Source organism: Syngnathus scovelli, chromosome 14 (genome assembly GCF_024217435.2).
Source record: "Syngnathus scovelli strain Florida chromosome 14, RoL_Ssco_1.2, whole genome shotgun sequence".
Taxonomy (NCBI): domain Eukaryota; kingdom Metazoa; phylum Chordata; class Actinopteri; order Syngnathiformes; family Syngnathidae; genus Syngnathus; species Syngnathus scovelli.
In genome coordinates this window covers 11,875,170-11,889,963 of record NC_090860.1, presented here as the reverse complement: position 1 = coordinate 11,889,963, position 14,794 = coordinate 11,875,170, and the positions used below count along the sequence as shown (strand labels likewise).

Here is a 14,794-nt window from a genome sequence, read left to right as displayed (position 1 = left end):
TCATCCGGGACAGCGGAATTTTTCTGGATGGCGATCAAAGACTTGTTTCTTACGGCGCGTCGTGCATCTTTGTCTCTTAGGACTTCATTCGTCCTTCCTCGATCACCACGCGGCTTTTATGACTCATAGCTATTAAGACTTTGTTTTTCTTTGTATCTCAGATTTGGACCCGGCCTTGTTATCTACTGGTACGGTTTCATAGGTGAGCTGGACTGCCAGAGAGATCGAGGGATCCTCCTCAAAGATCACTTCCCCACGGACATCGTCGTCCTCGGCAGGACCGACGCGCCAGTTTCGGACAAAAGATCAAGATCATAAATTTAGCTGGAAGGAACGATAGTCCAGGGTGACGGCGCAGGAAGGGCAGGAACAGGAACACCGGGGTAGACGAGAAAATCCGGAAGTAATTTCGCTTTCCTGCTTGAAGTCGAACCTTTTGCCGCCCTGAACTTTAGCTGACCCTCTGCCGCTACCTTCCTGCCTCTTAGCTTTTGCTACAAAGTACAATCAGGCGACTAAAAAGTCCATTTTGAAGAAGGTTCCCGGTTCCTGGTCAACAACTCTTGGCCCCCGGTTGACGGCGTGGTGTGATGGAGGACCCGAGCTTGGACATAAGGCCCTTCCTTATCACACCCAGAGCCCCTGGCCTTTGTCACTCCTTCCTCTTCCGTTCCGTAAGCAGATAAGCGAGGTGCGGTTCTGGGAGGGGCTGCTGGGACGCCTGGCTCTCACCTGCGTCACTCAGTGCCCTCTCAGTCACTCTCCAAACGGGAGAACAGAACGGAGGCTGATTAAGGCCACGGCCTCGCCCTGACCCTTTTTCCTTCCCTGTTTCACGTTATCAAGTTCCTCTCAAGATTTCGATGAATTCATCTTACGGACTGTCTTTAAGTACGATTCAAGAACTGTTTTCCGCATCTGTGTGAATTTAAAAAGTTTATTAAAATGTTGTAAAGTTCATACTTGCCGGCTGGTTTTGTACGACTGGCATTCCAGAACTGATATGACCCAAGTAGTGGTATTTGTGGCAATCAATGTTTATTTTCTACTTAAGAGAAACCAAACGATCACCAAGTGCCTTTAAAAAAATGGGAACTTGATCAACAGATCATTTCAAGCGCAGATGTTGGCGAACCTTCAACAAGCCAGATATCCTGAACTTATCGAAAGAAGGTTGAGAACTTCTCTGTGAACTTTTCACTCTGCTTGTTTTGCTTGTATACAATCTGACCAGGTAAGAAAATGATGTGTGACTTGTGGCAGCACATCTTTACGACCGCAAATTCTTTTATGAGACGATGCTAATGACAGAAACATAAGCGGGACGCTATAAAAACGAAAAAAAAGATGACCGTAAAGTTGACTGATGCTTTTAGACGCATATTTGCGTTGCCTATAGGACACTCGCTGTCTTCTGAGGTTTTCCTGAAATGACCCCAACGCGTGATTCATGTTTGACACTTTTTTGGCATCGTGCTAGCATTGACAAGTGTTAAAATCATTTGAAAACATGACTGAGATTTTTTTTTTTGCTCACTTCAATATATAATTAGCTTGCATGTGTACAAATTGTCAACGTTCAAAACTTCCCCTGTGACCTATAACCTGTCCAAATTCAAATAAACAACCGAAAGTGGTTGCACAAGTGTGCACACCCTCATTTACTAATGGAATTTAAAAATACACTGTTTCCTAACTAAAAGAGTGTCACCCCTCCCCAAATACTCCCCGCCCGGGTCCTTAATCTATTTCACTTTCAGAACGGAAGCCGTCCCCGCCGCGGAGAATAAAAATACACTTTTCTATATTTGTTCTGTGCACTCACACAGTCCAAAACAACACGGTATGCTCGCTTGAATGCCGACGAGGTGTTGCTCGATTTGTTACCCTTAAACCTCTAACCCTTAGCCGGCTCCCATCCAGGCCTTGATCCCTCCACCAGGAGGCCACCGGGTCACTGCTGGGTCACCAGGCGGCCCTCCCCTCCCCTCGGCCCCTCTCTCACCTCCTCCTCAACAAAACAACTTGCCCCCATGTGTCTAGTTAAACTCAACCCTATTGCCTGCCTATGGAATGCTTAGGCATCACTTTATGGCTCCTGTTGGACACAAAAAACTATTTCACTCGCCAGGGGAAAATTCTCAGATGAATAAGAGCAGATAGAAAAAGAAAGAAAAAAAACAGCAGAATCAGTTCCTCTCAGGTTTTGAGCCTTCCTGCCATTGTTTTCCAAGATGGCCGTTGCACAAAAGAGGAGTCAGGGTCAGCTCCTATAAATTAGCTTTGTACACACAATGCCAGCTAAAAAGCGCCTTTCGAAAGCCTACTTCAAAGTCACGGCAGCTGGATCGACTCCGCCACGTGAAAGCAAATATAGATCAGAAATAAGGCTGGAGACTAATCATTTCGAATAAAAACAACAGGCCTTTGTTGACATGCACTTTTGACGTTAGTGTATTTTTCTTTCAAGTTATGCTAATGATTAGCAAAATATTTATTCAGAAAGACAAGCCTGGTATCTGTAACAGGTCTGCGCTAAATGTAAGAAACTATGTGATGGTTAAAAATAGAATGTCTTGTAAAAAGTCAATTTGGTGCTTGAGCTGGATAAGTCACATGATATGCAAAAATAATTTAAAATATATACCAATTCTGGAATGACCCTTATATGTATTTTTCTAAAAGTTCTAAAATGTATGTCCAGATAGCTATCCAGATAGCGAGCTATTTATTTCGCTAACTGCTAGCTAGCCATAATTTAGAAAAAACAATATTCCAGCAAATCCTCCAATTGTAACACTTAATATTTAGTCGAGTTTCCTACTAAAATTCTCCTGAGACCAGATGGCTTTTTTCCAATCTCTACTGCAGAGCCACTCAGATGTCCATCTTGGGTTCATATTCAGGTTTTTTTAGTTTTTTTAAATGTATCTTCAAGCAAACGTCTGAACGGCCCGTTGAGATTCCGACAGACCGAGGCAAAGGTTTCATTCCTGCAGCAGACCACCACGCAGACTTCCTCCACGCTTCTGTTATTTATGTGCAGAGAACGCCGCTCTGTTTTTTGCCCCGGGCGGCAAGAAGCTTTTAGTCGGCGATCCCCTTTTGCCAGGAAGATATCACAAGGTGGAAATAAATAAAAGTTTTCCAGGAAAAGCCAGAGGAACTATTATAAAACATTTTTAAAAAAAATAGCAGGGAGCTGGATGAAGACTGGAAAAAACACAGGCTCTCGAGCAGATATGACGAGAGAGCTCGTTTTTATTTTTAGGAAACTGTGCCTGCTAATCAGATGTTATTTAAAACAACAATGGAGCATGAGAACATGAACCGAGGCCTGGTTTGACTGACAGGAAGGAGGGAGGCATGATGGCAACTTTGATGGGGAAGTGAACGACAATGACACGGGGATGCCCGTCAGCCTTGTTCGCTTTTGCACTCGAACATATGATATTTCTAATAAAACGGAAAATTATGTCCAAGCTACTCCAAAAGCATATTTTTGGCATTTTTTTGCCTACAGGACCAAGAGTGGTAACAGTTGGCATGGAGGCAGCATGCTTCGCTGTAAAGGTCACCCCCCCCCCTCCCTTCCTACCCCCCCCCTTTGTGTGGCATTTGGTCTGCGACAGGAGCGACCCAGAAAAAGTGTCATCTCCCGACCACAGGAAAGGAAGTCTGGTAGCATCCTCAGATGCAGCCATTTTGGCAAATCTCTGGAATTAATCGGAGCAAAAATTAATAATAGTCAAGTACATGCAGGTTTCGGTTTGGAAAAATGTAAAAAGCTGACTCTGCGTGTTTGTCATCTCATGCGACCCATTTGTCTTCTCTTTTTTTTCCCCCCTCCATTCATGTTCATTGCCTCCAAAATACTTTGTAGCCACATCGTCCTTGACTGGCTGCCAGCAGGTAAATATACACCTCCGTGTCCAAACACAACGTCACCTGCAGGTGACTTATAGGCCCTCGAGGGATAGATTCGGTTTCAAATTTCGAGACCTGATGACGTCACGTTGCAGGTTATAGCATATAGGTAACCTTGATCGTTCAGAATTCTGTCAAATTGCGTAATTGACGGAGCGCTACTAAAGTCACGTGACGTGCGGTGAGGTTCATGCTTGGTGAGGCACTGACACCTTAAGCGTCAGATTTACAAATATATAAACCCAAATGGGTAGTTTATTCAATTTGCAACCGGTTATTTCGTAATCACATCAGCATTCCATGCACGCACGCAGTTTGTGGTCTTACCTTTATTTGTAGATGAAGTCCATGCATCTATCCTTCACCACAAAAAGCTCCGTCACTTTGTTGTTATAAGTCCTCTTTATTTTCCTTTAGTCCAGCCACCTTGTCTTTAATTTTGGCCTGCACACCATGAGGCTCTGACGTCATGACAGCAGTATTTCTCCAACACTTCCAAGACATACGCAACTTCAGCAGGGGCTCGTCTATCATCACTCAGTTCATCAAATCCCCAAAACGCCACCTTCACTTTACAGTTCACTTTTAGCCACGTATTGCAAAAATTCAGACATCTGTGCATTGATTGTAACATCCGTTGTCGCGTCTGCATCTCCAACAAAATTGGGTAGTATTAATTTACCTGTTGGCTCAGGTACGCCCTCCTTCAGTGCGGCAGAGTACTATCTGCCTCAACCAATTTTGACTTTAAAAATGTTTGAAATGAGTCATCCATAAAGATCAGTGGACCAATATTAATAATAATTATTATTTATTTATTTTTTACTTGTCGTGAGCCTCACCTGTTTCATCCCCCCGGACTGTAGTCCAACTCCCATCCTTATTGTGAACTCTTGAGAAAGTCTTATCTGGACCGTGTCCGGTTGTTCAGTGTAACCCCAGCGGGATCCCCCTCGGGTCACCTAATGAATAGCGGGACGTGATGTTGTCACTCACATCACTTGAGCTCTGTCGCCCTGCTCGCAAGCACCCTGTGTTACAGCCCCGTAATGGCTTTCTCCCACAGGGAGTGGGGCCGGGAAACCCAACGCCAGGGCATTCAGGTGTGCCATAAAGTGCTTTTCACTTTTCCGACGACTTCCCGTCTCCAGTGGCGTTCTCTATTAACTTACAAAGTCGCCCCAGAGAGTCTTCCTATTGGTTCAGATGCTGCTTATCACTCTGGTGACCCCGCCCCTGCAGGTACTCTGCTACCTGGCCTGAAGATAAGATAGGACGCCGGCTGCCTGTCATTATCACCACGAATGTTGATGTCGCCTGAGTAGGACACAGTGCGTTTATTGTCGACTGGAGATAAAACAGGCCACTCCCACCTTGCAGCCAGCCACCCTTCCATTGCTACTATTTGCGAGCAGCAGCTGTAGTGATGCACAAAAAGTTTTTTTTGTCATCACAAGGGCTTCCCACTGCTCAGGATTTTCCTGCCATGCCAAAGTTTGTGCACCACTTGAAATTGAGCAGAGACAGAGTGTAAAGTACAAAAGATTTCTGTACTGATCAGATGTACATGTTTAATAAAAGTACTATTTTTTCAAGCGCAAGTAGAAAAGGAGGAGGAATTTTCAATTAAAAAAATGTTTTGTCATATTTGTTAAAACTGTTAGCAGGAAAATGAGGGAATTGTTCAAAAGCAATCTTTTTTTCAAACAAATAGTGTTCAAAAACACAAAATATGTGTCTTGAACATACCATAAAATCTTATTCAACTGTAAAAATATTTTTTGATTTCCACCTTGTCATTTGAGACGTGTTACCATCTTTTTTCTAGTCTTGCAATACATTTTATTTAAATGTCACCTTTTGTACATTGATAAGTACTCAAATGTAAGTGTTTGTATTTGTGCTGAAAATTTTGTCTTTGCATATTGCTACTGTATTTGCTTTTCCAGATTAGACGAGAATTTTTGAATGCTGGAAACTTGTGGTTGAGGCTGACGTGGATCATTTTTGTTGCCAACGACATTAAACAGTTCTCTTAAATAAGGGAATCGGAATTATCTGATTCTGATGTCACTTTCTTCCATGACGCTGCTGTTCCTCCTCTTTTTTCCCCCCGCTGAGGACCACATGCAAGATCTTAATCTTTATTTACATTTTTTCTACATTGTGTTGTCATCCGTGGAGCTTGAAAAAAAAGGAACGCGCCTTAGTACACGCAACCGCGCCCCCAATTCTCCACAAAGGAAGGCCGAGTCGAACCCCAAATTTCAGAACTGTGATCCAGTCATACCGCTTTCCATCGCGCTGCCTAATTACTTAATAAAAAGAATAATTTTATTTTAAAAACCATAAATAGGCTACATGAAATCGTCTTGTTCTATGCGTATCAGATCTGGGTGAATGACGTCATGTGATGTTCAAGAATAAATAAATTAATAGTAATGATGATAATAGTAAAATATAAAACGCCAATCTTCCTCGATCCGTCGTGTTTGATTGTGGCTCATGTGAACGGCTGCAAAGTAGAAATACTTACGTCGGCCTCCTGTTGGGGTCGCTAGTTGCGGCGTTTAATTAATGACGCGCATATTAATAATCAACGCCAAACATACCTTTGATATTTTCAAGCTTCCCAACAACAACAAAAATCCAAATTTGAAGTATAATACTCTTGATATTTTTGCTGCTTTATGTTTTTAAAATAAAAGAGAAAATAAACGATGTGAAAATGGTAATTTTGTTCATGCAATAGACCTCCAGGACAAAATATGACGTGGAAAAAAAATAAGATTTACAAAAGTGAATTAATATTCGCTGTTATGGCCTGTAGGCATTCTTAATTCAATATTAAGTGATCGAAATGGACAATCTGAATGTCTCAAGGCCTGCTTTCTTTTCTTCTATTTTTTTATTTTTTAAATTCTGTCCCCCAAGTGGTCAGCAGTGCATTTTTTCCAGCCTCCCCGCGGCTCCTCTAATTTGACTAATTATGTTTGTCTTTTTTGCCCGTTTGTTACGTCATTAAGATTTATTTGAGTGCAGTGTGTGGCGTGTGTTTTATTTAAGGAGGAGGGGGTGAGTGTGAGTGTCAGTCATTTTTAAGTAGACAAGCGCTTGCTCAAGTGTGAACGAAGAGAGAAGCCGTCAGCTATTTAGCCTTTCAAATAAACACCGAGCACAACGTAAAGAATAAGAAATAACAAGCATGCACAATGATGTTTAATCAGACCTAGGATAGAAAAATATATTTTTTATTTATCTGGCGAATTTTGCAAATTAAAAAAAAAAAAATCACGTGCCTGCAACATTTTAGAGATGAATATAAAAACGCAGAGAAACATTAAAAGCTCGCCTGTCCAGTCCGATATTTGTTTTTATTTAGCGTAAAGGTCAATTATTTAATTCTAAATCACGTCTATAGTGAGGCTACATATCCTTCCTTAAATCTAATACAAACGGAAAATAGTATTAAATGGGATAAATTAATTTTTGACAATAAATCAAAAATAGCAACAAGCACCAAAATCTGCAGTGGCTTTTTTGGTTAAACTCAACTTAACGAATCGGGTAATTCTCCTCGACTAAAAATATCCTGAAATTAAAAATAAAATAGGGATACAATAATATTTTTAAACTGCACTAAATCAGCTAAACAAAATATTTTTTAACGATTATGGGGAAACAAAATGCGCAAAAGCAACTATATAAAAATGATAACGATAAAAACATTCATACATTTGTTTTCCATGACGAAATATTGTGATCTGTATCGTTTCTTTATTCGTTTTCCTCCGCATTTCCCCCAGCTCTTGTAAAACCTTTTTGTCCTTTTCTTATGTCTTTTCTTCTTTCTTATTCTTTCTTTTTTTTTCTCTCGTTCTGCTGCTGGCTGGCGATAATAAAGCATTTTCTCGGCGGGCTTTTATTGATCACTCACTCTGAGCTAATGTAATTATCCTCATCAATAGGGTGACTGCGGGGAGAATCATTATGTGGCTGACATTGATAAATGATCGGGCCAAATGCGGACTTTTTTTTTCTCCTCCTCCTCCCAGGACCTCCACGGCCCCACCACCACCCCATTTACACCCCACCCTTGACCCGCATAACGTCGTCATAGAAACACCTTATGGTGTTAAAATGTGGAAATAATATCATGAAATAAAAGGATAATATGTGCGTTAAAACACTCGACCAAGGTGGACTTTTTTTTTATGCCATTTTCGTTGCATTGTGGAGTGCGCAAGGGGGGGGGGGGGGGGGGTCGCGCTGGCTTGGTGTGACAGGGAGGAGATGAAGGGGCGGAGTTGTTTGGTTCAGCCCTGGATCATCCATCATCCGCTGTCAAGACACACGGACGCAAGGAAAACAGCACACAGGCAATCTACCTTCTGTCTCGTCCAGAGGGGAGGGGGGGGGGGCATGCTGGGGAGGGGAGGGGGGGAGGTTCGCATTGAGAGGAGACCAGACAGCGGGGGAAAAAACAAAAACTATTAATATGAAAATCGTGGCTTTTTTTGTCTGATCTTTTCTTTTTCCTTGGAAAAAAGAGGCAACGTCGTACGCGGCAAAGAAAGAGGGGAAAAAGAAGAAGAAAGGACAAAATGCAATAATAGGACGAGTGGGGGGAATTAAGGACAAAAAGACACTTTTAGACTGTAACGCAGTAAAAAAAAACAACTCTGTGCAACAAATAAAAAAACTGCAATTAAAAAAAGCCTTACTATACACTGTCATTAAAAAAACAAGCCTGACAATAAATGTTTTTTTAAAGCCTGACTATACATGGTTGTTTAAAAAAAAAACTTACTACATGATAGGTTAAAAAAAAGCCTTACTATACATGGTCGTATTTTTAAGCCTTACTATACATTGTCATTTTTATTTAGGAATCAAGGGGCAGGGAGTCAAGGTTCAGGACACAGAAGGTCAGAGGTCAGGGGTCAAGAGTCTAGGGTCATTTAAAAAAAAAAGTCTTACCATAGATGGTCATCTCTTATATTTATCTAAATTAATAAAATGAACAATTCTTTGAATTATAAATGGGAAGTCAGTGGTTTTACAGTGTGGCTGCAGTGGTTGTGGAATGGTTTGGGGAGCTGCTTGATCGTGACCAGCACGGACGGGCCGCTTGCTTCAAGCGCACGAGGGACAAACAAAACAGCAAACAGAGCAAGAAAGAGAGAGACAGAGAGAGAGCGAGAGAGAGAGAGAGAGAGAGAGAGAGAGAGAGAGGAGCGAGAAGAGAATGAGAAGAGAGAGAGGAACAGTGAGAAAGAGAAAGAAAAAGAAAGAGAGAGAATGCAAGAGAAAGAGCGATGGAGAGATGGAGGGAGAGAAAGAGAGAGAGGGAGAGAGAGAGAGAGAGAGAGAGAGAGAGAGAGAGAGAGAGAGAGAGAGAGAGAGAGAGAGAGAGAGAGAGAGAGAGAGAGAGAGAGAGAGAGAGAGAGAGAGAGAGAGAGAGAGACGGCCTCCTCGAGGCTGCAGATGCTGTGCTGCAGTAATCAAAGTGGCCGACAGGCGTCACTGTTAAACGCCTGAACAATAGCAGCGTTCCACATTCTTCACTGCTCCATTTCTCTGCAACACTTTACAAATATCACATTGGTTTTTGTTCGACTGCATACTTTTAAAATATATTAAAACATTGATTCACTTTTTTAGAAAATTGATTTAGCTTTTCAAATACGAGAATACTATCCTTTTTAACTGCAATCACACTATTTCCATGTACATTGGTAGATTTAGAAATGGATAAAGACTGGTAACTTTCATCCTCTTTTTGTCCACATATTATCTATTCATATTTACGTATATGAAATTTTGAAAAAATTAAATCAAGGAATAAACTTAAAGTACAGTACACGCAAGCGCCACACCCCAAGGCTATATTTAGACAGCCAATATATCTAAGTTTGTTTCCATTTTTTTTTCTAAACTGCAGAAGATATATCGTCATACACCAGTTGTATTTGTTAAAAATATGACAGGTATATTAATTTACAGATAATCCTTTTATGTTTCTTTTTTTTGGAGTGTGTGTGTGTTGTTCATAGATTTACTTCATTATGTAAGAACCAAGTGTTTGCTTCGTGAGAACATAAATTACTCGACTTGTCCTTAATTATATAAATGAAAACATACAAGATGAAATGGGATGGATAACACGTTAATCAGGCAAAAATCTACCAAAAATCAAAAATGAAATATTTATTACAGCATTTTGTGACTGAACACCTTTTAAAACAATACGTCACAGTCCTCATACAAGTTTTTTTTGTATTTTTTTTTTGTTACCTTTTGTTTTGTAATTTTTTTTAATTATTATTTTTGACAAAAGCTTTTAAGGGAGACGGCATCTTATCTTCTAGTGAGGAACACGTGCTGAGAAAACAAACAAAACAAAAACAAACAAAATAAACAAAAAAGAGGAAGGAATTCATGGACATTTACAATATCAATGCCACAGCAGATCTGAAACTAGCAAAAAACATTCGTTTTCAATTGAGGTAAACACATAGAATATCTAACAAGAAACAATTAATAGACTTGGACTCTGTACGAAGTTTGTTACAATAGTCTCTCAGCTTTTTTTTTTTTTTTTTTAATGTGTGTGTGTGTGTTTGTTTTTTCAACCCCCCCAAAAAACATTGAGTTCATAATTTAAGTGTTTGCTTCTTTTTTTTTTTTTTTTGGTGCATCCATAGCTTGTCTCCAGTGCTGCACAATCAACATGTGTGTCCGTGTGTGTGTTTTTGCCCCCCCCCCCCCCCTCCCCTCCCAACACACACACACACACACGCTGTGGAGCTTCTTCCTTCACTTGGCTCTTTAAGGATGAGAGTCCCGAAGTAGAAAAAAAAAAAAAAAAGTATAAAAACCAACACAATCCAGTGCTTGGGCAATTTTAAACAATGTTTTTTTTTTCATTTAAAAACATTCATTCAAGAGCCTTTAGAGTTTTTTTCTTTTAAAAAAAAAAAAAGGCATGACAAATCTTCAAGGGTGTCCTCTAGCAGCCTTTTCCCATTATGCCTTGAGGGGGGGGGGGGGGGGGGGGGGGGGGGATTTAGGACCTGGTGGCCCCTGTTGAAGCCTTTTGAGATGTTCCATCTTCTTCTTTGTCATAGTGCTGTGCTGCAAGTCCTCCAAAAAGGGTTAAATCCTAAAAAAAAAAAAAAAAAAGAAAAAAACTAAAAAAAATAATAATAATAAAAACGTGATCCAAAAGAAGTTTTAACTTATTTAACTATATATTTTTCAATTATACTACAGTAGTTATAACTCTTGGAGTTGTTTCCTTTTTTAAAGTCTTCCAGAGTGAGGGATCTTTCTTTTTTTTTTTAAGAAGCGCCACATGAAAAGAGTGTTTTGAGTTGGTTTCTGTTTTTGTTTTTTTAAAGCCCAAGACTTTACAAAGTCAGCTTGGTCCTCCGCTTGGGTGAAAATGTAACAAACGTTAGAAAAAAAAGAGTCATGGTTGTCACAGTCTGGAATTCTTCAGTTCTGCTCCGAAGGCTTTTTCGATTGTTACTCTTGAAAAATAAGTCTAAAAAAAACGGTGCCGCTGCTTGTTTTTTTCTCTTTCTTGAATTCAAAAGTGGCCTCGGCAGTCACCCCCCCCAAAAAAAAAAGTTTCCCTTCCGGCGACTGTCAGGCGTGGATGTCCAGGCCCGCTCCTGCAGTGGCGGGGTCCATGGGCGTGAGCAAAGGGGGTCTCTGGGCGGACATCCCCGGGTGGGACGAGGGCGAGGAGGCTCCGTGCATCAGCATGGCGGCGTGGTGGTGGTGGTGGGGGTACGAGTGAAGAGGAGGGGGCACATGACGCAGCTGGCCGGGATAGGAGGTCATCTGACGGGGGTTGCTGTAAGGGGCCGGGGCCATGCTCACGCCCATAGGACCGCTCTGAGGTACGTAGTCGGCCGGCACGCCTGGCAGACCTGGCGAGGAGACCACAACACGTCAGCATTCGTTTGGATCTTGTTTTTATTTTTTTACCACATCATCACTTTTAAAACCTCGGGTCTTGGTCCATTTTATAATACGATGGAAGGTCCCAGGTTCAATTCATTTTTCACACTCTTGTATGTTGTAAACAGAGCAACACGAATTCCGTGTACATGGGGGTGGAGGTGGGGCGGGGGGATAGGCAGCTCCTGCTGGAGCCAGGGGGCCTGGTTCTGGGTCCGGGTCTGGGTTTTCTGGGCCGGCCCGCTTTGTAATGTGAACCCCTGGGGGATTAGAAGCTGTAATAGGAGGGGAGAGGTCGGCGCAAGGTCACTAAGCATGCTCGCTTGCTGCATTCCTGCACCTTAGTACACTGCAATTAAGAAATGACACTGGAGGGCCCTTGTGAGGGGAAGAGGAGGACACAGCGCCCAGGAAAGGTGGGCCGGTAGCGGGTGGGGGGGGGGCTAGAGAATTAATGACCGGTCTCATTGGCTGAGAGCTTGGCCCATTTTCCAATACCCTGCCGCTGCATGTCACATCATTGCAAATGCACATATTTGTGAGCACAGCTCTCTTAAAACCTCACTACCGGGGTCATAAAATATATAAATCATTCAAGGCGAGGGGATAGGGGGGGGGATTGGGAGAGACTATACATGGGCATGAGGTGCCCCCTATGGCCCCCATATAACCTGGAGCGGCTTCTGTTAAAAGGCCCAGCAGATGTTTTTTGACACTGTAAACTGCAAGAAGCTGCAGTCATCGTGTTAAGTAGAACCCGCCCCCCCTCACACACACACGGCCCACTTCGTTATTAGCAAGAGTGTTACGCGCGGACGATACCGGAAGCACAGGCCTCTTCGTTCCGGCACAGCGCTCGCGGTCGCGCTCAACAACCGGCCGTAATTAAGTAGCCGGCCGTAGCATATTGTGCGGCGGCGTAATCAAATCAAGAGAGAATAATATTCCTCTGCATTAAGCTATTAATGTAATTGGTCATGAAGCGTATAAAAGTGCCCCGGCGTAATTAAATAGTCTCAAAATTATACGGCCCCGTATTAAGAATTAGCCAACCTGAGCAAATGTTGTCGCTGTGCGGCTGTTTTAGGGAACATTGCTTACGGATCTCCCCCCCTACCACCACCCCCTCCACGTTCATCGCCGCCTCGAGCAGATGAGTGAGAGACAAAACAGAAGAGAGAAAGAGACGAGGTAAAAGACCGGAGGGGTGAAATGATCTCTGTCGGCGGAATGGCGTCTTTGACCCGTCGCAAAAAACCCAGTCGGGCCATTTGCATATAAAGGCTTCTTTTAATCAAGCTAAGTGCTATTATATTGTGGCTCATTGGACAGCGCACAGCTTAGGTGTTAAGATAAAACATCCTCGGAAGACCCACCCCCCGCCTCCTCCCCGGACACTCTTTGGGGTGTGATATGTCTCGATTTTTCAAATGTCAGCATAGCAGCGGTTCCGTGTGGCGGTGGTGAGCCAGGACCCGGATGGCCACCTTAATCAACTGACCCCATTTAGATGCATTAGTCTGTGCGTGTGTGTGTGTGTGTGTGTGTCTACACGCTCATAAATCCATCCAAAAAGCACCGTTCCCACTGGTAATGTAAGAAAAAAAAACTTGGTGTTTCTGTTTGTACGGTACCGATTAAACGATTCCATATCGATTGTTTTTAAGTTAAACAATGGCTATGAACGATTACTAAATAATGTTTGATTAATTTAATAATCGATTATTCAGTCAATTTTGATACCTCTAGAAAGCTCAGTCTAATTGAAAACAGCAACTAGCTTTTTTTGGGTGGGTGCCATTTACGTTGGGATTTTAGCTAATCACGGCAGGGGTGGGTCCCGTCCGCTAGCAGGGGCGTTGGCTATAAATACAATTTGTGACATTAATGATACGTCACAAGAGTTTTCAAATGTAAACTATGTGCCGTGTCTCCATAAAGGTTGTGTGTGCGTCTTTTAGCCACTATGCCAACAGCTATATACGTAGGCTCATAAATTTATCTCAATGTCTCAATGGTGGCCCGGCCCAAACTAGACCACCCCCTTCCTGATCCTTAAGTTGTCACCATCCAGTGAAGAATAATCAAAACACATCTCGGCTCAAAACAATCCCCCGTGAAGGATGGGCTCCTGCCACCCCCCCGTCCGGGCCCGTATTTCTCATCCCGGGTGGGGGGGCGTAATGTACTGCGACGTTCCCATCTTTGCATATAAGATAATTTGGACATCAATCCTTCCCTGGACAGATTTATGTCACTCCGAGGACAGTTTCACTTCTCTTCTTTATCGCTTCACTGGAGCCTGCTTAATTCCCCCCCCCCACACACACACAACCCCTTGTCAGCCCATTCCCCAGGAGATGTTATTTTTTCCCTAAATGTCCGACATTTGCATCCTCATCCATTTAGGGGGGGGTAGGGAAGAGATAAATAAATGCTGGGTTCCTTCCACTGTCCTCTCTTCTTGTCGTCTGGCGCCACAAGTCCCGTCGTTCTCTGTCCCGGGACGGCCCGAGCCTCCTTTTTCCCAAGTTAATTCATCTTTAACTACTCCCTTTGCCTGCCTCCCATCGCGCTAAAAGCATCCTTTAAAAAGCCCCCGGGAGGTCCGACGGAGAAACGGGCCCCAAGCTGGGAAAGAAAATGAACGATAAAAAAGAGAAAGGGCCCAGTACTTACTTCCCCCTTTTTCTTTGCGTTTTTGCTTTACAAGATGGAGGTTACATGTAGTGCCATTGCCCATCCATGCCCATATTCATCCCCATTCCACTCATAGGCCCTGGAAAGAGGAGAGAAAACGCCAGGGGAGAGTCAGCCGGAGTCCGAGACACGACACGTTAGCACCAGATGAAAGAATGAAGGAAGACGAGAGAAGATCGCCGACTTTGCATGCCAA

The 14,794-nt window shown here is 42.8% G+C and overlaps 2 protein-coding genes across 11 annotated transcripts in view; one reads left to right on the top strand and one right to left on the bottom strand.

The window, feature by feature from the left end:
• The window catches only part of cdin1 (CDAN1 interacting nuclease 1), a 59,127-nt gene extending 58,112 nt beyond the window's left edge, over positions 1 to 1,015 (top strand). For both annotated transcript variants that reach the window (XM_049740506.2, XM_049740505.2), the window contains one exon: positions 162 to 1,015. In XM_049740506.2, the coding sequence (XP_049596463.1) occupies positions 162 to 318 (157 nt within the window). In that variant the 3' untranslated portion in view covers positions 319 to 1,015. The remainder of the gene's footprint in view (positions 1 to 161) is intronic.
• A 9,107-nt stretch (positions 1,016 to 10,122) lies between these two features.
• meis2a (Meis homeobox 2a) overlaps positions 10,123 to 14,794 on the bottom strand; it is a 64,409-nt gene continuing 59,737 nt past the window's right edge. For 5 of the 9 annotated variants that reach the window (XM_049740476.2, XM_049740479.2, XM_049740477.2 and 2 more), the window contains exon 12: positions 10,123 to 11,867. In XM_049740476.2, coding sequence (XP_049596433.1) covers positions 11,581 to 11,867 — 287 coding nt within the window. In that variant the 3' untranslated portion in view covers positions 10,123 to 11,580. Of the gene's footprint in view, positions 11,868 to 14,577; positions 14,678 to 14,794 lie in introns of all 9 variants that reach the window. The other 4 variants (XM_049740481.2, XM_049740482.2, XM_049740483.2 and 1 more) reach the window with 1 other exon arrangement.